Source organism: Plutella xylostella, chromosome 6, assembly GCF_932276165.1.
Source record: "Plutella xylostella chromosome 6, ilPluXylo3.1, whole genome shotgun sequence".
Lineage (NCBI taxonomy): Eukaryota > Metazoa > Arthropoda > Insecta > Lepidoptera > Plutellidae > Plutella > Plutella xylostella.
In genome coordinates this window covers 9,590,543-9,616,093 of record NC_063986.1, presented here as the reverse complement: position 1 = coordinate 9,616,093, position 25,551 = coordinate 9,590,543, and the positions used below count along the sequence as shown (strand labels likewise).

General features: G+C 41.2%; 1 protein-coding gene across 1 annotated transcript in view; it reads left to right on the top strand.

Annotated features, from left to right (window-relative positions):
* The window catches only part of LOC105383878 (protein unc-80 homolog), a 56,336-nt gene extending 30,807 nt beyond the window's left edge, over window positions 1-25,529 (top strand). The window contains exons 41-68 of the mRNA XM_048621569.1: window positions 351-576; window positions 3,662-3,848; window positions 5,108-5,277; window positions 5,640-5,888; window positions 6,213-6,342; window positions 6,668-6,808; window positions 7,252-7,445; window positions 11,189-11,334; window positions 12,672-12,866; window positions 13,242-13,437; window positions 13,728-13,946; window positions 14,309-14,454; window positions 14,838-15,015; window positions 15,386-15,547; window positions 16,720-16,923; window positions 17,263-17,379; window positions 17,843-17,977; window positions 18,282-18,405; window positions 18,617-18,829; window positions 19,988-20,175; window positions 20,629-20,794; window positions 21,638-21,817; window positions 22,242-22,352; window positions 22,481-22,579; window positions 22,811-22,965; window positions 23,541-23,707; window positions 24,195-24,313; window positions 24,849-25,529. Coding sequence (XP_048477526.1) covers window positions 351-576; window positions 3,662-3,848; window positions 5,108-5,277; window positions 5,640-5,888; window positions 6,213-6,342; window positions 6,668-6,808; window positions 7,252-7,445; window positions 11,189-11,334; window positions 12,672-12,866; window positions 13,242-13,437; window positions 13,728-13,946; window positions 14,309-14,454; window positions 14,838-15,015; window positions 15,386-15,547; window positions 16,720-16,923; window positions 17,263-17,379; window positions 17,843-17,977; window positions 18,282-18,405; window positions 18,617-18,829; window positions 19,988-20,175; window positions 20,629-20,794; window positions 21,638-21,817; window positions 22,242-22,352; window positions 22,481-22,579; window positions 22,811-22,965; window positions 23,541-23,707; window positions 24,195-24,313; window positions 24,849-24,967 — 4,636 coding nt within the window. The 3' untranslated portion in view covers window positions 24,968-25,529. The remainder of the gene's footprint in view (window positions 1-350; window positions 577-3,661; window positions 3,849-5,107; window positions 5,278-5,639; window positions 5,889-6,212; window positions 6,343-6,667; window positions 6,809-7,251; window positions 7,446-11,188; window positions 11,335-12,671; window positions 12,867-13,241; window positions 13,438-13,727; window positions 13,947-14,308; window positions 14,455-14,837; window positions 15,016-15,385; window positions 15,548-16,719; window positions 16,924-17,262; window positions 17,380-17,842; window positions 17,978-18,281; window positions 18,406-18,616; window positions 18,830-19,987; window positions 20,176-20,628; window positions 20,795-21,637; window positions 21,818-22,241; window positions 22,353-22,480; window positions 22,580-22,810; window positions 22,966-23,540; window positions 23,708-24,194; window positions 24,314-24,848) is intronic.
* The last annotated feature ends 22 nt before the right edge of the window (window positions 25,530-25,551 follow it).

Here is a 25,551-nt window from a genome sequence, read left to right as displayed (position 1 = left end):
TGGGTTGGTTTATGTTAACCGTAAATTAATACGTAGGTATAAGAAAATCAGAAGCCAGCAATTTCACATTTTAAAAATTTTAACATATATAGAAGGTAGATTCATTTTCTACACCTTGAAATACCTTTTACTTTATTGGTATCATTATTAAAGTATGTATTATTGAAAGAAAGAAAGAAAGAAAAAACATTTATTGCCACATAATCGAGAAAACACAAATACAAAATTAGCTTAAGATTAAACCATAAACAACATTAAAGTGCAAGGTCAAATGCGTGCCCCTTATGTGAAAAGACTTTCCTAACCCAATAAACAACAGCCTAACTAACCCAAATTACCCTTCCAAACAGAATCAACGCAATCCTCCGTTTCCAAGTGATGTGGAAGCTTCGCTACCAAGTCTGGCCTCGCATGGAGGAGGGTGCTAGCATGACATTCAAGGTGCCTCCCCCGGGCATAGAGTTCACCCTGCCTTCGCCCAAGATCGGCATCGAGTCGCTAGCCGTGGTGGACCCCCCGTGGAGCCCGCAAGTCAAGGATAAGGATATGGAGATGACTTTGAACCAGGAAAGACATGTAAGTGACGTAGTTTAGTGTGCTAGATTAACGTTTACTTTGCAACGGGTAAACGATGGAGATTTTTTATGGGAAATAAATAAGAATAAGACTTACAATAAAAAAATTATGGTGTTCGCACTTGTTTCTGTTGCAAAGTAATAATAATATTGATAAAGGATAAGCATGCTAAGTACATAAAATATTAGTTGTCATTGACATGCTTTGTCGAATTGTTGAATCTTGTAAGTTTGTTTTGTTATGCAATTTCATTTCTGTGCATTTGTGTGTATCCCATAATAGCATCATTACAGAAGGATCCCGTCACTGGTCAGTATATGGATTGAATGGCCAATTTAGTGGCCGTTACCTCTGAGCTTGTATGTGCATTATATTCATCCAAATTCAGAGGTAACGGCACACTACATTAGGCAGCTGAACACTTCATTGAAGGTGGATCCACCTTTAAGACAAGCGAGAAGATTCTGAAGAAGATAATTAGATGTGAATTTTAGAAATATTCAAGTGCAGCGTTTTGACTTCATTTTATATGCCACTATTTTTCATATATCTGTTGTTGTGTATACAGGGTGTTGCAAAAAGGGTATACTAAGCCGACACCAGCATGTGCAGCATGGTACAGTTCGGTATCAGTTTCGGGCTTAGATATACCATGCTGCACATGTAGGTTTCGGCTTAGTATACCAATTTTGCAACACCTGTATAATAATAATATAATATGTGGGGACATCTCACACACGGCCATCCGACCCCAAGCTAGGCAGAGCCTATGTTATGGGTATCGAACAGCTGATATATCTACACAAATACATAGATACATACATATTAAATATAAATATCAACACCCGAGACCCGAGTACAAATATCTGTCTTTAAACAAAATAATATCTGCCCCAGCCGGGAATCGAACCCGGGACCTTCGGCATAGCAGTCAGGCATGCTTAGGAATATGTTATATTATATTATACCCCATCACAGCATCATTTCAGAAGGATCCCGACACTGGCCAATTTAGTGGCCGTTACCTCTGAGCTTGTATGTGCATTATATTCATCCAAATTCAGAGGTAACGGCACCCTACATTAGGCAGCTGAACGCTTCACAGACGGTGGCGCCACCTTTGCGTCATGAAATCAAGTAATCGAAAAAGCGAGAAGACTAAGGCTACGTCCGCACTGGCACGAGTTTTGCTTACCGCCTAGGGAGTCGCTTAGCGTGTATCAATGCTAGGCGACTCCCTAGGCGGTAAGCACTCGCTAAGTGCTAGGCGGTAAGCAAACCTCCAGCCTGTGCGTAGGGAGCCTATAAATAAGAAGATGTCAAGCGAGAAGATTTCGAAGATAATAATAATAAATTTATTTATTCGAAGTAAGGTGATTACAGTAAAGTTCTTATGGCTAGGATTTGGATGAAAATACATAATTGTTAGACTGTTGCCGTAGCGTCTGCTCTCATAGCTAGGCTATAGAATAGCCTGTATTAATGAGAAGCAGGCCCCTGACATAAATAGTTTTGGTACAGTGTTGAAAAAAAAATAAAAAAAAAAAATTGATTACTTTAAGTACAGGTATTGTAAATACATAACCTAGTAAAAATTTAGTGACAAATAACATTTACCTTTTTAATCTTATTAGTATAATATTATATATGTTTATGCGTGTGTGTGTGTGTGTTTGTGTGTGTGTGTGTGTGTGTGTGTGTGTGTGTGTGTGTATGTGTGTGTGTATGTATGTATGAGTATGTGTGTTATGTTACCGCGATCATGAAGTTTTCAGTCTCATCGTATGTCAATTTACTGAGTAATTCAGTAATAATATTTTTGCATTCATGCAGAGAAAGATTGTGGAAGTACTTAATTTTGTTAAATTTATTGTAGAGGTAGGGTCCCAGGTAATAATTGTGTCGCTGAATGAAGATGAAGATGATATTTTTTTTATTAAATTGAATATGCCATATTTGACAGTATTAATTTCCGCTAATGGATAAATAATAGATATACCTAGTATTAAGTATAACAGTATTGTTGATTATTGTCATTGGTTGATTCAGTATCGTTTATGAACGTAATGTATGTGATAAACCAGATGTTACGTGCTCCACCTCTGAATTTTGTGACTCAGTTTAATTGTGCAACTATAATTTCATATCTGTGTATGTGTTGTGTTGTGTATGTCCCATCAAAGCAGCACGAGGATCCCAACACTGCAATAAGGAATAAAAAGATATGAAGGATTCACACTGCACGGCGTCAGTAATCATTGGATTGAAATGGCCAATTTAGTGGCCGTTACCTCTGAGCTTGTACGTCCATTAAATTCATCCAAATTCAGAGGTAACGGCACACTACATTAGGCTGCTGAATACTTCGACGCGATAGTGGCGCCACCTGTGAATATTGAAGACAAGCGTGAAGATTATGATGAAGAAGATGTGAATTGTAGAATTACTTTCTCTTGAATATGCCTCATTTGACATGACATGATACATTTAAAATATAAGTACCTACTGATAAATACATAATAGATTGAGTGTACAATAATTGTTATCATTGGTTGATTCTGTATCCGTTATGAATGCTACAATAAACAAGATGCTGCGACTCCAACTTTGAGTATTGTAACATAATTTTATTGTGCCATATCTGTGTATATATCTTATAACAGCATCAGAGGAATCCCGAAACTACAATAAGGATTCGCACTGCATGGCAACAGAAATCATGGATTGGAATGGCCAATTTAGTGGCCGTTACCTCTGAGCTTGTATGTGCATTATATTCATCCAAATTCAGAGGTAACGGCACACTACATTAGGCTACTGCACTTCATCGACGGTGGCGCAAGAACCAAGCGAGAAGATTATGAAGAAGAAGATAATTGGTGTATTTTTTAATAACCCAAGTGTCGAGTATAGTCAATTTAATATGCCACATTATGTAAACCGAAAAAAAAGAACTTAAAATTGTACCTACTTTTTATATAAGTATCTCAACATCCGACATGTAGCCTAGAATTTACATAATTTCCGCTTCTACAAATTACCAACACAATTCCTTCAAAATTAACCCACATTTTTTCCTCCACAGCGTTCCCTGGTCACCGCCACGAAGACCCGCAAGAAACAGCAAACGGAAGCGATCAAGCGGGCCCTCCAACAGAGAAGCGATAAGAAGCGAGCTGAGAGAGAGAGCTTCCTTATCACCACCATCCCGATAACACGGCAGGCGGCGCGCGAGCCGGCCTTGGATCATGCTGCTGATGATCATATTGACGGTAAGAAATTGATAATTGTATACAGTCAACAAACAAAAGAGATACAGTACTACTTTGCAACAAAAATAAGTGGCAACACCTAAGTGTTTGTGAATAACGATTTTATTATTCTTACTGGACATTGTTTTACTTAAACATTATATATAAGTGAGATTTACCTAATCTACTTTATAATATTATCTTTATGACGAGGTAATTTTATTGATCTAAAGTCTAAACAAATATGAATATCATCAACAAAAGGATACAAACCTCGCACTGCATCGTGTCTGAAGAATGGAAATGGCCAATTTAGTGGCCGTTACCTCTGAGCTTGTATGTCCGATATAAATTCATCCAAATTCAGAGGTAACGGCACACTACATTAGGCTGCTGAACGTCATCGACTGTGGCGCCACCTGTGAATCTTCGAACCCGCAGTTTCTATCATACCGTCGGCGTCACTAGTGGAAGCTTATAGAATACGTATAGAAAAGTTGAGTTGACGGGAAATGAATGCTCTATTCATTTCCCGCCATCTTAACTTTTGCTAACGCACAAGATTGAAATTAATTGCATAGCCTGAAGGAGGCCTACACCATTGAGCTTGAAAATGGCTATGAACAAGAAGAAGAATTTAAAGAAGATTGTATTTCACGAGTCCAGAGGCCCGGCAGAGGATGCATAACACTGTCTTATATGCTGCATAGCATCCTCTGCCGGACCTCTTGTCCTGTGAATCTGCGAAGAAGCGCCATTAAACTCCGACGTCCTTGTCAAGACACTACCGAAGGTCTAAGGATGATAATATCTACTGTAAGGAACCACATAATATGCCATTTTCATTCATTGTTCTTATGTATCTATGTGTATGTATACAATACAGTGTTAACATAAATATGTAAATAAATATTGCCTATGCATAGGCGGAACTAAACTTTAATAATGCGTATACTGAAAGGCTATTTCCACATGTGCACTAATACACTCGAAAAAAGTTCTAGTGACATATATCACCAAATTACTACTAAACGGTGACGTCGTCTGCAATATTAAAGTACATAATATAACAGCGAATCAGAATATTGCCAACTATAATCGTAAATACGCATTAGGTTATTTCTTTTAATTTTTTTATTTGGGGCTTTTGGTGGCGGCATTTTGTGGGTGGAACTTTTTGATTGCTGCCGAGATAGTTATAAAGAGGAAACTTTTGTTGTTTTTACACTTTCTATCCACTACAATTACTGTTTCCTTACACTAAATTTCTGTACCCACAGCACCAGTAGACGAAGAGGTAGTGGAAGGTGTTCGCGGCTCGCACCACACTCAGGTGGCGTCAGCTGTGTTCCCTTCGGCCCTGTGTTCCGCTGTCGCCGAGATTGTGTCGCTTTTGGACGATGCTGCTGTGTCTAAGGATGGCTGCTCGGTGTATGAGGTGGCTTATCAGGTGAGCTAGTTTGTAATATAGCGGTTTAAAAAAAAATAAGTGGCAATATATAGCCGTCGTCATTCAAAAAATAATCCACAACAACAAACGAAAAAAACAAAAAACTGCGCCCGATAATACTGTCCTCCGCCTTGCTTATGACTATGTTGTGACGAAACGTTATTCTATAAGTTGGAATAACTTTTTATCGATAAAAATATATTGGTTAGCCAAGCCAAAAAAAATATTATTAAACAAATTGATGCAGTGCCAACTGCACAATGCTGAATTGGAACCCTTAAAAAACCACAACAACTTTTACAACGCTGCATACTCTCTCCCTCATTATGTCTACCACTCCCTAACAAACCTTCAACCCTCAGGTAATCTGGGGCTGCCTGGTCGAAGACTCAGCCCTATTCCTGCGCCACGTCCTCGAGCGTCTAACCCGAGACCATCAGGACGAAATGTTCAAGCTGCTCCGACACCTCATCAGGTTCATACCGAGGCTGCCCCAGCAGGCCGCCTTCGCGTTGTATAATTATATTATTGGATATGTGATGTTCTATGTGCGCTCGCCGCACGAAGACGGGCAGAGGTTGATAGGCGCGGCGCTGTCTATTTTGTGGATGGTGAGTTATGTTTGCGTTTTTTTAATAATAAATTTCATGTGAAAGGTTGCCTTGAGTAATTACGACCAAATTAATTATACACATTACGATTTTATCTCTGATTGACCCCATTGGTGGCTAGTGTATCCCAAAATTCTAAAATACAATTTAGCAAAAAGCAAGACATACCTTGTAATACCTACCTATCTAGAAAAATTTATATGTACTTATAGTAGAATTGTTTATTGTGTGTGTATCGTTACATTTTTCATGTTTATCATGGATAAAATTACTTCCTGCAACTTACAATTCAACAATATTCTCACCCCCTTTACATAATTTCAGGTGGTCCACAGCGTGCACGGCATAATGTTCAAGGACCTGAAGCAGATATTGCGCAAAGAGCAGTGCGACGCCTCCATCCTGCTCACGGCTAACGTGCCGGCCGCTAAGAAGATTGTCGTGCATAGTCCAGGTATGTAACGAACATGATGATATAACAAACTGGGATGTGTTTTCGTTTTCCGGACCCTTATTGCAATATACTTACTGGTAGAGTAAGTAGACGTGCGCTTATCGCTGGTTTCATGTTTAGTCCTAACAAAAAATCGAGGAAAAAAAATGACTTCTAATAATTTGCTGCGACTGGAAATGAAACTCAGCACTTGGAAACGCGGTAAATTTAATGAGAACGCTATTTCTTTCCTCCTATAAGAAAACTTTCTTTAGAATGAAACCCATTCGACATAACAATAATACAACTTTTTTCAAAACTCTAATTTATTTATATTCCTTTCCAGTGGACAACGACGGCAGTATCCCATCCCAGTTCCCGGTACAAGAAGACACTCAGTTCTGTCAGATCCTGCGGGAGTCGCTCGACTTCTTCGGAGTACCAGAGAAACTTCATGATGAACATTTCCTAGTCGATTTTAAAACACGTGAGTTGTTTTTATTCATTTTTTCACAATGACATATAAGTAATATAGACTAGTAGTCTTTACATAAGGTTTTAAATGAAGGCGACCGTCTACACATGTTCGCCACATAACCAATGATAATAGACCAATTATTATGGCACGCCAAGGCCGCAATAGACAAATTCTTCCCCAAGTTTGCTCGAAGTGGACTGAAAAATGCCTTCCCCTCAGTGAACTGCACTAACTTTGCCGAGCGAGTACTTCCAAGCTTGTGTATGCGAAGTGCGACTACACGTACCGCTCGAACGGCAAAAAATACTCACATAGGTCTTGTGAACGCGGTTCTTTTAACGGCGTTCATAAGACCAAACTTTACGATCCTGTGCCTTCTTATCCACAGTTTCCATAGTCATTACAAGACCTGTTAAATGCAATTTAATCCTAAAGCAACCTTTCCCCCGCAGGCCAAATCCACAACCCGTCCAACTACGTCCGTGACTACTACTTCTTCAAGCGCTCGCAATACCCTCAACTAGGCCTCGTCCACCTGCCGCCAGAGCAGGCCTTCGAGCGACTCCAGCATCAGGAGTTGCTGCTGAAGTTCCGCGAGACCGGGAAGGTGCTGCTCACGTGGGCGATTCTTAAGAATGTGGACATGGTGGGTGTAATGGACACTAGATGGCGCTGTCACTAGTATTTGTTCCTTCCAGCTGCTGCTGCAGCAAATTTACTTCATATTCATAATAAACTAATCAAAAGTCAAAACCTCATTTTCAAATCTGAATAGCCGAATAATAAACAAACTGGAACAGCTTCTTATAACATTACATGAAGCTAAGAATATAATACTATAATTTCGTTGTAAAAGCTTATTATTTTGTGAACACGACATATGTAATATCGACGGTGGAAAGGCAGAATGTTTGAAGCGCCATGATATAAAATGTTCACCAGAGCGATTTAAAGTTTGAAATTTTCGAAAAAAAATCATATCTCTGTAATTATTCTAGCTATGGCTTTGAAAATTAAAATACGTAAAATAGAAACAGTTTTCTATATAATTCTGTATATGAAATGAATGTACATATTCTATTTACTGTAATAAGGGACATAAGACATAGGCATGTGAAATCTCAGTCAGGTAAAATTGGCTTAAACGACATTAACATTTTAATAAAATACAAGTAAAAACAATTTAAAGACCAAGGAGATTTAACCATTACACCAGCATAATGTTTTCTAATAATTAATGTTACTTTAAACATTCCATAAGAATGAATTAACCGCCAAACTAAGGCAATTTATATCTAAGATGAATGACTTAAATAATAAATGAACTTATAATTGGACCTCAGAACTCAAGAACGGTTGAACCGATTTTGGTCTAGAAATATTTGTGGAAGTCCAGGGAAGGTATAAAAGGTAAGGGTCAGCTAGATTGAAAACAAAAATTTCATAATATCTGGGGGCACGGCAGTGCCATCCTTTTCTCGAAGCATTATTTTATTATAAACTTTATTAACATATTGTTCACCGCGAAATCACTTTGAGATTGAGATCGAAGTGATCAGGTTTATTTATTCATCAATTAATAATCATAATCCAACCGACATTTCTTCGTCCGTCTCTATGCCACCATTCTGTCACCTTTGTCCACCTTCCGCCCTGCCTTCGAGCCAAGTGTCAAGTTAGTGTGGGCAAGACACATTAGCAATTATAAATTCATAAGCAGCGTCGCTCGCTTTTAACTATCTGTCAGATTCATACAAGATACGCTAGATTTGATAAGCAAGCGACGATGCTTTAGGATTGTTAATGGCTAATGTTTAGTGGTGGTAACCCCAAAGGACTATCACAATGTGAGTTAGGTCTTAACGTCGAACTAGACGACCATTCTAAAGAAGCACTTGCGTATGAGTATTTTCTTTGTGAACTTAATAGGTATCAAACAAAATTTAAGAAGACAAACGCTGATAGGGGTGACTCTATGTCCAGAAATGAGACCACAACCATCGGCTGCCACAGAAAACATGAAGGATATATACAAAGCATCTTGAAGAACATTGCAACAAAACCCAGGAAATCTCCTTGTTACTATGGAAGATTGACTTTCAAGATAGTATGGCCACATAGCCGAAGTTTTTAATGATCCTAACCACCACCTGAGGAGTTGGATGCAGATGCAAATATACCAGCATCATCTTGTATCTTGATGCATAATCGTAATCATTATGATTAATAAAATCGGCAGGTCGTTAAGGCTAGTCAGAGGCCTTCGGGCGGCTTGAAAACGTCTGACAGTTGGGTTGCCCACTTACCCGACAACTCTCTCAGCACAAGATTGCTTGTGTTCGGGCCCACCAACCCGCGCTAGGCCAGCGTGGTAGACTAGGCCTAAACCGTTCCTTCGTTGGAAGGAGACCCGTGCCCCAGCAGTGGGGACGTAATGGGTTGTGATGATGATTAATGATGAGATTTATGACTATCCTGCATCTTGACAGAAATTTAAATATCCAACCCCCAAATAAGACGAATTGATACGGACCATACGATCGCTGAAGAGTGGCAAAGTACCAGGGAACGATGGATTTCCTACGGAGGCATAAAAAGCAGGATAGATTCATACAATATACCAGATATTGCACTCTTCAGCGATGGAGGATGATGAAGTGAAGTTAGAGTAAAAGTTAATTTAATTCATGTCCAACTTTTTTATATCTCCTATAAGGTTTGCTTTTCGTTAAAATACCTACTTTATTCTGAAAATTATGGGATACAAACAGGTCGTGGTCACTCACTTAAAACGTGGTCTTCTATTAAATTTCGTATAATTACCTAACAATTATCAAAATCGGTTAAGTTGATCCAGAGTTTTGGGCTTGGGAACACATTTTCGGTTAGATTTTTATATAGATAAGAAATGCTGTTTCTAACTAGATTTCGTTATAGGTAAATTATTTAAGAATAAGTTTATTTGATATATAATTTTTATTTTGTATAAAAAGTAATGTCATGTTAATACATTAAAAATATTTTATATTAAGAACCATATAGTCATAGAAAAAATATTTTATTAAAAATAAATATTTGGTTTGATCCTTTCAGAGAAACGTTAAATTCCCTACTTGCATAGAAACAGCAATTTAGGAGAAAGGATCCAAGTGCATATTTTTATTAATAACTCAATAAATATTAATTATAGCAACACTATTATTTAGAACCGTAATATAATAGATATTATAATTTAATGTAGTTATCTGGTGATATAATAAAAAATATTTATAGTTTTATACTTGCGAACGAATCTGAGTTTATACCTACGTAATTACGCTGCGTACGCAGCGCCAACTGTCGCATAGACGCACGTCCTCTCCGAATGAACGTCCCGACGGGGTACTGAAGCGACACCTTTCCAACCGGTCCTATTTATATATTGGCGTTTTCACGCAATATCCTTCTGGATATAATAATAATATAACAGCTTAAACACCATAAACCGCTTGATTGCGATTTTTTTGAATTGTTTTATATCACTTATATCAATTATCTACAAATCACAAAAAACCGCTAAAGTGCCAATTGTACCATTAAACAGATTTAGGTAAAGTTGTATTAACCGCCAAACGCCGCGAGTAAGACTGACCGGTAAAATGGTTTAAGTGCCAGTGAGGCTTAAATTACAATTACGTAAAATATACTAAGTGCTTTTATGTTATTTTTGACAAGAAGGCATTTAGTTTTATATCCATTATGTTTTATTTCGCAATCAGGTAGGTCGCTTAAGTAACTAATGATACAAATTCACATTCATTCAAAATGAATTAAGTCACAGTGTTTTACTGTTTTAGTAAGGGTAAAATGTTTTATATAACTTTATGATTGATCATGTATGTTTGAACATAAAAAATACTAAAAAAGTGGCTCTTAATACAAGAAAAAAGTATTAAGATTTCAAAATCACCGATGTCTTAAGCGCCAAAAAAGTGCTCAGATCGAAACGAAACCCGCACCATTCGAAAGAGAAAAATGTGGCGATTCCAACGGTGTATATAACTCATATTCGCCAAAAGTGGCGGATAAAACATTCTGCCTTTCCACCGTCGATATATGTGACTTACACCAAGTTCCCACTGTGATCCAACAGTGATCTTTAGCTTTGTGGTAATGTATTGTGAATATTCAATCCTCTGCAAGAGTATCCAAATCTATTAAAAAACCTTACCTCCAATTCGGTCTTACCAACTCAATAAGGTTCAACCTTACTTATTTAAGTTCTTAATTTGCACTCCAAAACGGAAGAGTATGTCTGATATATAAAATGTATCAATACCTATCTATTTTCTAGCAAATAAAATATCTTTGTCTGGACCACCACCCCCTAACCCCCACTCCCCTCCACAGGTGGTCCAACGCGTGGTGTTCCTCCACGACGAGCTGATGAAGCTGCCGTCGTTCCCGCGCAAGGCTCTCGAGGCGGACCTGGCGCTGTGCTCCCGCGGCCCGCTCGGGCCCACGCTGCTGGGGCTGGACGTGCTGCACAAGTTCATGTGAGTTTTTTATACTCTGTCCATCTTATTATTGGTTTTTGACATTCGAAACCCCATACATATTTGATGACTGCAAAGGAAAACCAACTTTACTTACCAGACATAAAGGAACGTCAAAAATACAATAATATAGTGGAAGCTCTATAGTCTTCATTATCATTACCACTCAACAGCTGCCAACCCTAATGTGAGTAAGTATCTTCTTCATAACCTGTCAAAATGTGGACTCGCAAACGTCTGGTTGACAAAAGAAAAGACAGGCGATCCGTTTACGTTACCCTTAAATTTGATGTGACCTTAGGAAGTGACGCTAATAAGAGCAATCAACACGCTGCTGGGGCTCGACGTGCTGCACAAGTTCATGTGAGTTTCTTCATTGTTGTTAACATGTTAAAAAAAGTGGCAACCCTAATGTGAGTATCATGGTAGTAATGACTTTTCAAAAAAGTGGCAACCCTAGTGAAGCGTTAGTGTCGCTTGCTGCTGCAAGAATAACGCGTCAAGAAGCTACACAGCGCTCTGCCTATCATTACCAGTCAACAGTCGCCAACCCTAATTTGAGTAGTATCATTATCGTACTACCTAATTAACCTGCCAAAAAGTGGCAACCCTAGTCAAGCTTTAGCGTTTGTCGAGACGCTAAGAGGAGCAGTCAACCCAGCTGCTAGAGCCAAGAATAACGCTCTTTCAAGCAGCGTCGCAGGACTTCGGCTCGTCTCTAAACTACTACAGGTTACCTATCTAGCTAAGGGCTCCACACACCACACTCTAGACAGGTAGCTACATGAGGAGCTGATGAAGCTGCCGTCGTTCCCGCGGCCCGCTCGGGCCCACGCTGCTGGGGCTCGACGTGCTGCACAAGTTCATGTGAGTGTCTCAGTCTTCATTGTCACACTCTAGACAGGTAGCTACATGAGGTGGACGAGCTGATGAAGCCATGTGAGTGTCTTATCACAGTTATACCGCCGCAACAACTAGACGTATTCCTCCTTCAACCACTACTGGCTACCTATCTAAGGTGCATAGAGCCACATTTGCTTACGCAACCGCCGACGCCTTCAACCTTAATGTAAGTACAATCTGCATTACCTGACAAAAAAGTGGCAACCCTAGTGGAGCTCTAGTGTTACTAGCTGCTACAAGAATAACGCTCTCTCAAGAAGCGTACAGCAATCTACCCTCAGCCTTCGTCACACAACCACTACCTGCTGGACAGCTGGATATAGATTACTTCAAGGAACGCCACAAAAATCCTCGGCCTTCTTTATCACCCGACTGACTACCTTGGGCTTTTTTGTGTATATTGACTTGTATTCAATGCTGATGTTTTCCCACAGGTGGGTCCGCCTAATAGCCCGTATGTTCGAGGCAATGGCGGGCAACTTTACTTCATCCCGTGACATTCACCTGTTTCTGAATGTACTCAACGGAGCCCTGATGTTGCACAGTGAGGACTCGCTTATTCTGAGATACGTCATCGCGACGTACGTTAACGCTGCGTTCAACTTTAAGAATATCTTTTCTACTAATGGGTAAGTATTTTAAGTTTAAGTTAAGTAGAGGGTTTAAGATTTAGATACGATTTATGGTCTTCTTAAAATGATATTGTTAGATGAACGAAATTATTCAACTAACCAATCTAAGAAATGCGTCACCGAAAGTCTCTCTACACTTCCATTTTAGAGACACTTTGTATGCCTGATTAACTTCGACTGTTTATACTGAGACTTTATGATCCACACACAAACATAAGTCTTGTTACAAGGCCTCAAGATTCTACTTTCAACGTTATAAATCCTCTTGTTCTTGCTATACATATATTCTACAATGTAGATCAACATTGAGATGTAAGTCTATACAGTATTTAGTCACAGTATTTAGTCACAGTATTTATACTTCCTCCACAGCTACCTGCTAATAATGCCGACGCTCCTGCAAATCTACTCCAACTATCAAACCAACAAGCTAGTCACCACCACCATAGAGTATGCGGTGAAACAGTTCTACCTGCTGAACCGCAAGCCGTTCATACTGCAGATGTTTGGATCTGTGTCCGCCATCTTGGATACTGATGAGGAGTCTGCTTATGGGGATGCTAGTAAGGTGAGATGGACTAGTAGCATCATTCATCAATCGTTGACCACTTGAGATCTATTTCAATCGGCAATAATGTGATAAAGACCAACAATCTATTAATCTTATCTTTAGTACACTTGACCCTATTTGATCATAAATATCCTTCCACCCAAAGGTCACCTTAAAAAATCGATTCATTCGATAAGACCGCCATTTTTGTACCTATGTGTTAGTATATAAGTTATGTAACTTCTGTTTTTGTTTAGGTTCAAATCTAGAATATTCTACATAAATGTATATATCTATTCCATTTGCAGGTCCAATCCAGCTGCCTATTCAACCTGCTGCTCAGCCTAGAGACGCCCTCCCCGGACCCTCTGCACATCGCCGAGCTAATCAAAGAAGAAAAACCTTTAAAACCCATAGACTTCTGCTACCGTGATGAGGACGAGATGGTGAACGTGCTGGACTGCATCTCGCTGTGTGTGATGGTCGTGTCCTACTCGGCCGAGAGCATGCGCGGGTATCAGATGTTGGTGAGTGGACTGTAGCCTTCTGCTACCGTGAAAGAACAAATTCCTGGGTTTTTTGGTGGTGACGTAGCTCTGAATTGAATGAACCACTGGCCATGAATACCTAGGTACTCAAATAATTTCACGGGTTTCCACCCTCAACTTCAAGGTGGGAACCATATATCTTATGGCTGATTGATGGTTAAAACCCATTAGAGGCACATTTTTGACTGTATGTTAGACACGTACATCAAAATATATGCAGCCGTTTTTGAAAGCACTGCCCATGGCGCGCCGGTCTGATATAAGAATCGATTGATACGTCACTCGAACAGGCTCCTTTCAGAGAATCAACTAGGTAACTAATAAGTATTTCCTTTGACCAGATAATCCTGGAAGCGATCCTGCCCTGCTACGTGGCGCAGATCAAGAAGCCGACCTACAACCGCGAGGGCAAGACGGAGAAGGAGATCATACAACAACTGGCCATCGCCATCAAGACTCTCGTCAACAACTGCGAGGGATTGTCCAAGTAATCTATTTAAATTTTCTACTGTAAAAGTAATAAAGCGACGTAAGAGTACGCACGGATGAAGGTGCTCTTGGAGGACAATAGCCATTCAGTGGAATCTTCTATATATAAGATATATATAAGAGTGGCCTGCGACGAGAATACTTAAAGCATGTACCATGTTTAAAGTCGAGCAAATTAGGCCAAATGGTACACAGCGGTCAGCGTTTAGGTTTCCCAAACATAACATTGATGAAAAGTGAGTACAGTAATACAAATACACTTCAAATCTAAATCAATCCATTGAAATTTCCGTCTATCTGATGAACTTATATCTAACGCAATACCCAATCACTCACAAAATATGTTGATGACCTCCTGTTAAATGTTAAATGTTTCCTCAGATCATACAACGGTCCCTACCGGACATCACCGGAGCACAAAGGTTCGTCCCAACGAGGCGGGCCCCGCGTCATGACGACTCCTTTCATGGACATTCTAGACGAAGAGTCCCACTCGAGGTTCGGCGAGCACGCAAGGATGCCTCCTAATATGGACTATATCAATACTGAAGATTCGGAGGTTAGTGCTACTACTATCTGTTTATTATGCACATAATGTATGTAAGAGCGATGATGTACGATTGTACATATACATGGTATATCATCGCTCTTACGATGAAGGGAAATATACTGATTAAACCTACACAGATTCAGGACATTTAGACGCAAAAACACGCATTGGACCAGAGCGATGGCGAACTGGACTGCAGAATTTAGACCTTAGCGATAAAACAACGTAACACATTTTTATTAACATTGTTATGCAGGCAGTCAAAACCCTGGATTAACATAGGCTATTTTAAATCCCGGAATCCCCACGGGTGTGTTACATGTTGTAACATGTTAAGGAAAAACTAGTAGATAATAATCCTACTGTTACTTATTCCCAGTTGGTCCGAGCCGAATACCGTCGTCCGCGCGACGTGTTACTCTCACTAGTGGGAGACTTCATCGGCAAGGCGTCGGCGCGGCTCGAGGAGATCAACGGGGACAAGGGCAGCGCCAGCAACGACGGCAAACCCGTGCAGCTGCTCGACTCCAAGTCGCATTCTGTGAGTCATAGCTTCTTACATTGAAGTCTGACGATGCCAGTGCTGAATGTGCTCAAGCACTAGGGATCTACGGCAGTGGGCTCGACTATAAGTCGCATTCTGTGAGTGTACACGCGTGATATTAGCCGCGTATCCACCTGTCGCACGCCTCGGCGAGGCATGCCTCCGGTTTGCTAGGACGCGATCCAATGCTCGGTTTGTATGGTCATCACCATATACTTTTGTACAAACCGAGCATTGGGTCGGGCTCTAGCAAACCCAAGCAAACGGATTGAGCACTGGGGATCTAGGGCAGTGGGTGACTTCATCGGCAAGGCGTCGGCGCGGCTCGAGGAGATCAACGGGGACAAGGGCAGCGCCAGCAACGACGGCAAACCCGTGCAGCTGCTCGACTCCAAGTCGCATTCTGTGAGTGTACACAAGTGATATTAGGCATGCCTCGGCTTTTCTAGAACGCGATCCAATGCTCGGTTTGTATAGGTTTGTATGGTCATCACCCAGGGTACTTTTATACAAACCGAGCATTGGATTGTGTTCTAGCAAACCCAATCAAACGGATTAAGCACTGGGGATCTAGGGCAGTGGGTGACTTCATCGGCAAGGCGTCGGCGCGGCTCGAGGAGATCAACGGGGACAAGGGCAGCGCCAGCAACGACGGCAAACCCGTGCAGCTGCTCGACTCCAAGTCGCATTCTGTGAGTGATTAGTGAGAGCTTCTGAAACTAAGGTACAAATAATTTAACTTGGCCCTATGCAGGTTAGAAACCTATAGGTACTGTAAGCGCGATCGGGTGTTGTCGCTGCGAAGGCTCTGCGTTTCTAGTAGTGCGCTTACGAAACGCACACTCAACACCCACATGTCCTAACTGCTAGTTTCAATACTCTATCTACTTTCATACGATTTTGAGTGCAACTTTTTGTGTTTCAAAGTCGTATGATAGTAACTGTCAGCTATCGATAGATAGAGTTATTGAAACTGGCAGTAAATCAGCCAGTGTCAGATAGGTAATAAATATGATAGCAAAAGTATTTTTTATTATGTATTAGGTATTTAACTGCTGAAGATATCAATTTTATTTCGCCACCCGGGTAGCTAAAAGCACATTACAAGACGTGACAAAAGTTTTCTAGTTTCACCCCTAACGACTCTAACCCCAAAACCCTCCCCACAGCGTCTAGCAGACATCGCGCACTCCCTGCTCAAAGTGTCCCCCTACGACCCCGAGTCCATGGGCTGCCGCGGCCTCCAGCGCTACATGGCACTAGTCCTACCCGCCGCCGACTGGGCCGACGACGCCGCCCGGCCCGCGCTCACGTGCATCCTGCGCCGCCTCGACAAGCTCTTCATGAAGATCAGCAAGAAGCCCAGCATCAGGGTGAGTCGTGTGTCAGTGAGCGAGCCAGCTACATGGCCTCGTGCTGCCCGCCGCTGACGGTGAATTGTAGGTGGAATTTATCAGTGATCGAGGCAAACGTAGGGTTAAACCGATTTGTTTGACATAGGACACCTGTGATCCAATGCTATTATACCAGTCGTATTGAGTAAATAGTGGTAAATACCACTGTTTATAGTAAATACTTATAGTGGTATTGAAGGTTTAAGAAAGCTGAAGATAGATACTGAAGAGTGGGACAGCACTCGTTAGCCGACAATTTAACCTCCGATGTATGAATGATGATGAATAATTTTCTACAATATGATGTCTTATCTACAGAGGAACACGGACTGGGATGCAGCAGCGCATTTGCTAAAAGGTGTCTACGACACGTCGACGAGATACCCGTTCATTATGCACTGGCCGCAAGTGAAAACTTTGATCAATACTGTACAGGTTAGTTCATTTTAAACGCCCTTCGATGGAAAATAATAATATGAAAAAGCGAGCTCCTCTGGCGCATTCTTGGTACTAAAAAGATAAATACTTTATAAATACAATTACCTACGTACAATCCGGTCTTTTAAATGATCAAATATGGCCGTAGCTGAATATCTCTCGGACAGCTATATTATATCGCATCCAGTGGCGTGCTTTAGGAGAGGTCTACGTCCAGCAATGGACTGCTATAGGCTGAAGAAGAAGTAGTCTCTCAGTCTGACCCGACAAATTGTTCAATTTTTATTGTTGGCGTAGGTACTTCACTCACGCTATAGATAGATAGATAGAGTACTTTTTATTCGCACACCGAAAAATAATTACCTCAATACATGACAACTTAGTTAGGGTACAAATGGCGGCCTTATCGCTTATAATTTTGTAAGTAAGTTTGAATACCGTTTTGAATGTCAATTTGCAGACGCTAATAGTATCAGAGAGCAACATGGGGGAGAGCCTGTCGTCGGCGACGGCGGCGCTGATGTCGCAGCCGCCGCCGCCGCAGTTCTGCAGCACCGTCGTGCGACTCATCGCCGCGCAGATCAACTACACCGGGGTCAGTTATAAATACAGGATGTTGTAAAAATTCAGCTTCAGAATATGGGGTGGAGGACGCTCATGACAAGACGTGGATTTTAACCCCTTGGCTGCCGAAATACCTAGTTGTCTAAATTTTAATAATGGCCGCAAAATTTGGAAACTGAAGAATATCTGGACTAACCAAAATTATTGTTATTATTGTGTGAAAATTTCAATGAATTTGCCGCCAAAGTGAAGTTACTACCACCCATAAGTACCTATGTAAGTTATTTTTGATAACTTTAATTCAGTACCTATCTAATTCTGAATTTCGGTTACAGGACAGCTACACACTAGAGCAAATGTGCGGAGGCAGCCCCATATTCCAATCTGCGGAGAAAACTGAAAATATGCTCATGAACTTATTCATGCCTCTGTGCTTGAGAGTGGGTAGCGGACGAAAAGGTACAATATACTAGTTTTCTTTACCCCTTATAATAGTCTTATAGAAGAAATATATAGCTTTAAAACGAACGAAACGCCGAACTTTTGAGAACGAAAACTTTGGTTAAAACGATAAAATTTTAATGAGAGATTTTCCACCATAGACAAAAACCGATTATAGGTGGCGCTAGTAAAACTTCATACTCAACAGCACTTAACCCTTATCTTCCAGATTCACCACCACTCCGTCAAATGGACGTCTCCTACATAGTCTCGGTAGTACTAAGTGCACTCTGCCCGCCCGCGCCGCCCGGCCAGATCACCGCCGTGGGCTCCAAGTTGACTACATCTGATGCTAGAGTCAATAGCTTGACCTTCACTGGCAGTCGGGACACGAGGAAGACAACGAAAGTTTCGAATCAGCTGTATAAGATCGCGTTTTTGGGTGAGTTACGATGTCATTATTCATCATTATACGTTAAAAAGCTGTGAAAAACGGAGTATGTCCTGTAAACCCTGGAAGAGATAACAAGACAAGAACTAGAGTGACCAAGGCTATTTAGTATCTGTAGTGCTGAGCGAGCTTTGAAAGGCCAGATCACGGCCGTGGGCTCCAAGTTGACCACCTCTGATGCAAGGGTTAATAGCTTGACCTTCACTGGCAGTCGGGATACGAGGAAGACGACTAAAGTTTCGAATCAGCTGTATAAGATCGCGTTTTTAGGTGAGTTTCGATGTCATTATTAAATAGGGTTTAAAAGCTGTGAAAAGCGGAGTATAACCTCGCAACCCTGGAAGAGGAGTTAACAAGTTATATTGGCATCCGTATGACATATGGATGACTCCAAAACCATATGTATGATTTATTGCTATGCTAGGTTTATAATAGGCTTAATGCTTAGAGGATGGCCACGGATTTATTGACATTCTTCCGGCTCAACGAAAATCTGAGAACCATTATGTGACGCGGCAACAATCGATGCGTTGTCTTAGTAACATTAGGTTAGGGCTGTTGTACCCTATAAGCTCTCTCTCCTACACGCATGTGTTTGATAGGAGAGAGCGTGACATCACGCGTATTGCTTGCTCATATCGCGGCGATCCGCAGTTTTGCGTACAAACCCTTTTCAACAGTATCATAACCCTCTTCAGCATTTTCATTCAAACCTCCCCTCTATTTCTACAGCACTAAAGATCCTGTGCTCGTGCTTCGTTTCCTCGCTGTCGGGCACGGAGTGGGGCCGCATGGCGCGCGCGATGCGGGAGCTGGGACGCCGCAACGAGGCCGCTCATCATCTGTGGGACTTATTGCTATGCTAGGGACATTATAGGCTTCATGTTATAGAGGTTTATGACATCATTCGGGCTCAACGAAAATCCGAGAACCAATAGGCGCGTTTAATAAATTATGTGACGTAGCAGTCAAACCCGCCACACCGATCGGTTGTCTTATTAGTAACATATTAGGGTTTGTACACAAAAATGTCGCCTGTGATCCATAAGAGAGAGCGTGACATGAAGCCTGTTGCGATCTCATATCGCGGCGATCCGCTGTGTTTGTTTCATGAACAGTTCCATTCAAACCTCACCTCTATCCCTACAGCACTAAAGATCCTGTGCACGTGCTTCGCGTCCTCGCTGTCGGGCACGGAGTGGGGCCGCATGGCGCGCGCGATGCGGGAGCTGGGACGCCGCAACGAGGCCGCTCATCATCTGTGGGACTTCCTCGAGTTTGTGGTGACCTATAGGACCCCGCTGTATATATTGCTGCTGCCGTTTATTGTGCATAAGGTATGTGGAGTATTGGTTATAGTGTGACCATTAGTGCTGTGCACTCCCTGAGGTATAACACAGCACTAATGCTACACTATAGTGGCACAAATTTCATATTTAGTTTTGTCACCATTAACATTACTGAGTATACATGAATAAATATTGTAAAGCGTATTCATCATTATACGCATATTCTGGGTCCCATAGAAATATAAATCTCGTGTGTTTTTTGCCGATTTATGAAGATCTTAATTAGTTAAACTCTTCTCTTCTCAAATGCCGCCACAGCCCACAACATTATATTCCGAACCTGCCTCATCCTATCGGCTTTTCTCTCCTTTTTGGACTGACGGATTTTATATTTAATAGTGTGCACCTCAAATATTTCATGTTTTATTTATTTTTTACTTCCTATTCTAGCCAAACTTTCATAAAAATTTACAAACAATAACTCAGCAATATCCCCAACAGCTCTCCCAGCCGCCAATAGGCGACAACGAGCGGCACCTTCAGTTCGTGGTGCGGGAGCGGGTGCGCGGCGTCAACCTGCCCCCCGCGCGGGGGCGGGACGCCGTGCTCAGCGAGCTGGCCCGCGACCTGCGCGCCCTACGCGACCAGTCCGACCACAATCAGCTTGGTAACATATCTATATCCTAACTAATATTATAAATGCGAAAGTAACTGTGTCTGTCTGTCTGTCTGTTACTTTTTCACGCCAAAACTACTGAACGAATTTGAATGAAATTTGGTATACATATGGTCTAGACCCTGAGAAAGAACATAGGCTACTTTTAATCCCGGAATTCCCACGGGAAAACTTTTAAAGGCGAAGCGAAGCGCGCGGGAACAGCTAGTAGTACTATATACACCCACACTGCATACACAACAGCCGCCAATAGGCGTCAACCTGCCCCCTACGCGACCAGCCCGACCACAACCAGCTTGGTGAGACATACAAACGAACATTTATTCATTCAAAATGTATATAAATATATAGGCTCCAAGCATGAGCCCTGTACAGGACTGTAACAGGACGTGTTTGTTTCATTTTTCGCAATTCATGTAACGCGACCAATGCAAAAGTCAATCCATTATTAAGGTGTAGACCCATTGGTACGTTGCGTCGCGTTTTCCCAAAGGCCATTAAAATATATGGCTGTAACGACGCAAAGCACGAATTGGGCCTCGTTGGGTAGTGTTGATACATTGCAATTCATGTAACGTGACCAATGCACAGAATCCATGATTAGGGAGAGGCCCCATTGGTGTTTTGTGCAGCGTTGCGTCCCAAACGAAAGGTCATAAAAATCATATGGCAGCGACGAGCCCATTGGTCGTTTTTGAGGTGCTCGGTTTTATGGTCTATATTAAAATACGTAACTCGGTATGTATAATTTTATCATTTTTGCTGTCTTCTTTACATTACATGTTGTACTCCACCAAAACACATAGGTACTTATCATAAATAACCTCTCAACAGATCAAATCTCCGAAAACCTGCAAGGAGGCGGGAAGCGCGCATCAGAAGTGTACCCTAAACCCAGCGTAGCACCCATAGAAGTGAAACATCAGCACCGACCGTCGTTGATATCCATGCTGGTGGGACGCGGCGCCCCGCGCACCCCGGACCACCCCGCCGCGCCGTTGGCCGCTCAGAGAGGTGACTCATTCACTCAATCATTCATTCACTCACTCAATCGTTCATTCGCGCACTCTTTGTATAATTGTACCTAAAAGTACCTATAGAAGTTAAACCTGCCTCCGTGATGACTCAGTGTATTTGCGGATAGGTTGGATATCCCAATATTTAAGAGGTGGATGCAGCTCCACACTGAGCTTAAAATACCTATAAAAAAAGTTAATAATTGTACACTCGTCTACTAACACTAAATATTAAGTACCTAATTACAACTAACACTATGGACCTGGTCTAAAAATAAATCTATTTTATTATATTCTAAACATCAGCGATGAATGCAAAATCATTTAGTTAGGCTTTTATAAGTGGTTTGTAAAGGTACCGCCATAAATAGTACATAATTTTTACGTATCATAATCATTGTTACGTATACGTTTATTTCCAGAATCACTGTCAAGCAGTTCCACCACCAGCCAGCACATGGGATTTGAACTGCCCGTCGGGAGACCAGACAACAACCTGAGTCCGGCTAACAACTCAAGCAACTCACATATGGGTAACACTTTGAAATAATTACACTTTATAACTATACTTAAAACATGATAAATGAAAAAAAAAAACAAAAGAAAAATAGAAAGTAAAGAAATTTGACAAGAACTAAAATGAATAATACTATAATTCCAGGTGGCAATAACCAAGAAGTTATTAAGCCTGCGTTCGTCGCAACCACCAACCCCACCAAACTACGCTTCGTATCGTCTGTGGAGTTCAAACTCACTTCAGGTAACTTAATATCCACCGACCAAATGTAATGAGTAGTAGGTACCTATACCTAAATACTTAATACAAATATTCAAAAACTTAAACATAGGCAAATCAATCGAACAATTTCTGCGTATTAGAATTTGTATTTACTTTCAATAAATACTCATTTAATCTTGCCCATTCGCTTTCAATATGAAAAAAACTTATTTATAACAACCGTATTCAAATAACTATAACTTTGTATTATAGGAGAAACATCGACCACGCCACTATCGCCTCTAAGTCCTATGGAGGACAGCTCGGACGCGGGCGGGCCCGGCATCGACCGGCCGCGCCTGCAGCGGTCTCACGGACCCTCCAAGAAGACCTTCAAGTTTAGACGTAGCCGCAAGAGTAAGCAGGATGTAAGTACCTAACAATTATTTAATTGTTATGCCTTTTGATTTCATAATATTAAGTTCCAATTTTGAAAAGCAATTAGGTAGGTCAAAGGGGGTATATTGTAGCAATGCTCATGAAATCGAAATGCCTAACTTTAGCATGCAGTAAGAATCATTTCGCTATCGTTGACGAATCGATCTTAGGTACGCCCGGGTGGTACTTAGCAATATACCTAAATGAGGAGTTGGAAAAGATGACCACAAACCCCGAACCCGCCCCTAAGACATTATTTCTTACACCAACCAACAATCTTCCACTACTAGTCATATGCCTCTATCCCAAGGAACCACAACACTCTGTTATCGTCCATCCTCATCCAACCACTACAACGTACCTGTATAAAGTCGTCGGTCCAGCCAGTTTCTCCTGAAATGACTGAAATTAAATGAAATCTCGTATATTCCACGTAAAATGTTACAATTATTTGTCGATTGTCATATAATATTATTCTACCACCATTGTACAAAGGCCCCGTCATTAAAGAGGAAAGAAATGATTTTCTAAAATAACAATCCTCCTTCACACCACCCATCCCCAGGCCTGCCACATGCGCACAGAGTCCGAAGAGTGTCCCTCCCCCGGTCCAGTAGACACGCCGCTGCGCCGCGCCTGGCCGCCGCTGCTGCAGCCCGCCTACAACCACGGAGATACTAGTTGGGACAGCGAGAGCCAGGTGTCGCAGACTAGCTCTACTTCTGGGTACAGGTGTGTGGAATGACACCGTATTTGCACGTAGATAAGAAAAATAATGAGGACAAGCGGTCACTACTACAGTAGTTATGTCCGTTGAGAGAATGCCTTTTTGACATTCAAAATCCCATAGATATTTGATGACTGCAAAGGAAAACCAACTTTACTTACCAGACATAACATCAAAAACGAATTCTCTCAACGGCCGAAGTATACACGAAATGTACCAGTTTAATCATTCACAAAAAATTATACCCAGCTACAGTTATTAGAATGCAAAAGTAGGGATTTATTATCTTATCGAGCTATCCACGTAAATAGAGATGTATTTCGTATATCACCCTTTGTATGTTTGATAAATTTTGTATTTTAATTAATTAATAAAAATAGAGATTGAATGTACTAAGTTTTTCATCCTATCTATTGCTTCAAATCTCCATCAACTATTTAGGTACCCAGCACATTAACATAGCACATTAGTCACAATAGCACAACTCCGCAGGGAGAGCTACAGCCTGCAAGCCTCGACGCTCGGCTCTCCGGGGGGCTCCGCCCGCGCCGCGCTCGCGTCCCCCGACCCGCCCTCGCAGCGCACCGCCACGCCCCCGCACAGCCCTGATGGTAAACCACCCTTCGTATGTACCACCGTTATAACTACACGATAGACCCCTGCCATCTTTACCCTGACTGACCCTTGTGAATGTGGTAGATGCAAAATGTGGCATTTTGTAAGAGATCTTTTCCCACTTTCATAACTATCTTTCCTCTCTTTGAAACTGTTTCCACTAGATTATGTAGGTCTTTATAATGAGCAGGTTCCTTGCATATCGCCCATCCCCACCCATCTTGAATGATACTCTTCTACTTGTAGTATAGTAACGTAAGATATTGTCTTAGTCCACCTAATTGTACATAATTACTTTTGTATCTTGTACAATGAAGAATAAATAAATATCAACTTTAAAATTTATCAATTTTCATAATATTGTACATTTTAGTTGAGTTGTGATAAATGACATAACCATTTTAATAATTTTACAATCATCATCATCAGCCCGTAATCGTTCACATCTATATATCTTTTCATAACTATTCACTGAGTCAAACCTCATTTAACTCATATCTTACCTACTAATTCTATCCACCATTTCCGCAGCATCACTAAGCTGTGAGTCGGAGACGTCGTCGGCGGAGCGCACGGCGCTGCTCGGTGCGGCCAGCCAGCGCTCGCTGCTGCTCAGCGGAGAGCTCCGGGACGAAGATACACTGCTCTAGGGGACGCATGGCTTCCCTAGGCCTTGTCATCACGAATAGCCCTCTTGGTGGCCTGATGGAGGGAATAAACTACAGATCTACATATAAGATGCTCCTAGGATGCAGGTGTTAACAATACCAATTATTTTTGGTGGCATCTAACCCCCTCGATGCAGATGTTATGTTACCAATACTTATTCTTTGTGTTTTGGTGACCTCTGATCTCCTCAAGAATATGAAATAATTATTTATGTTTGATGGCTATGGCCGCCAGTAGTGATGAGTATGGCTGTAAGATGCTAATGTTATATTATGAATTTGATTACTCAAATATGACTTGTTATTGTGGAGATAATGCACTTCTCTTCTGTAGGATGAATACTGAATATGTAACTACATAACTTATACATTGTAAGAGCAAATGTACCTAATATATAAGATATACAATTGTAGCCAACATTTCTAGTCCAAATGTGATAGTTAGATAGTTTATTGAGTAGAGAATTTGTTTGTAAGTAGCTAAGTAAGTACATGATTTTAACAATGTTTTTTTTAAGTTTAATAAAATTTGAAGTTCTAATTTTTTATGAAGTTTTAATTTACCT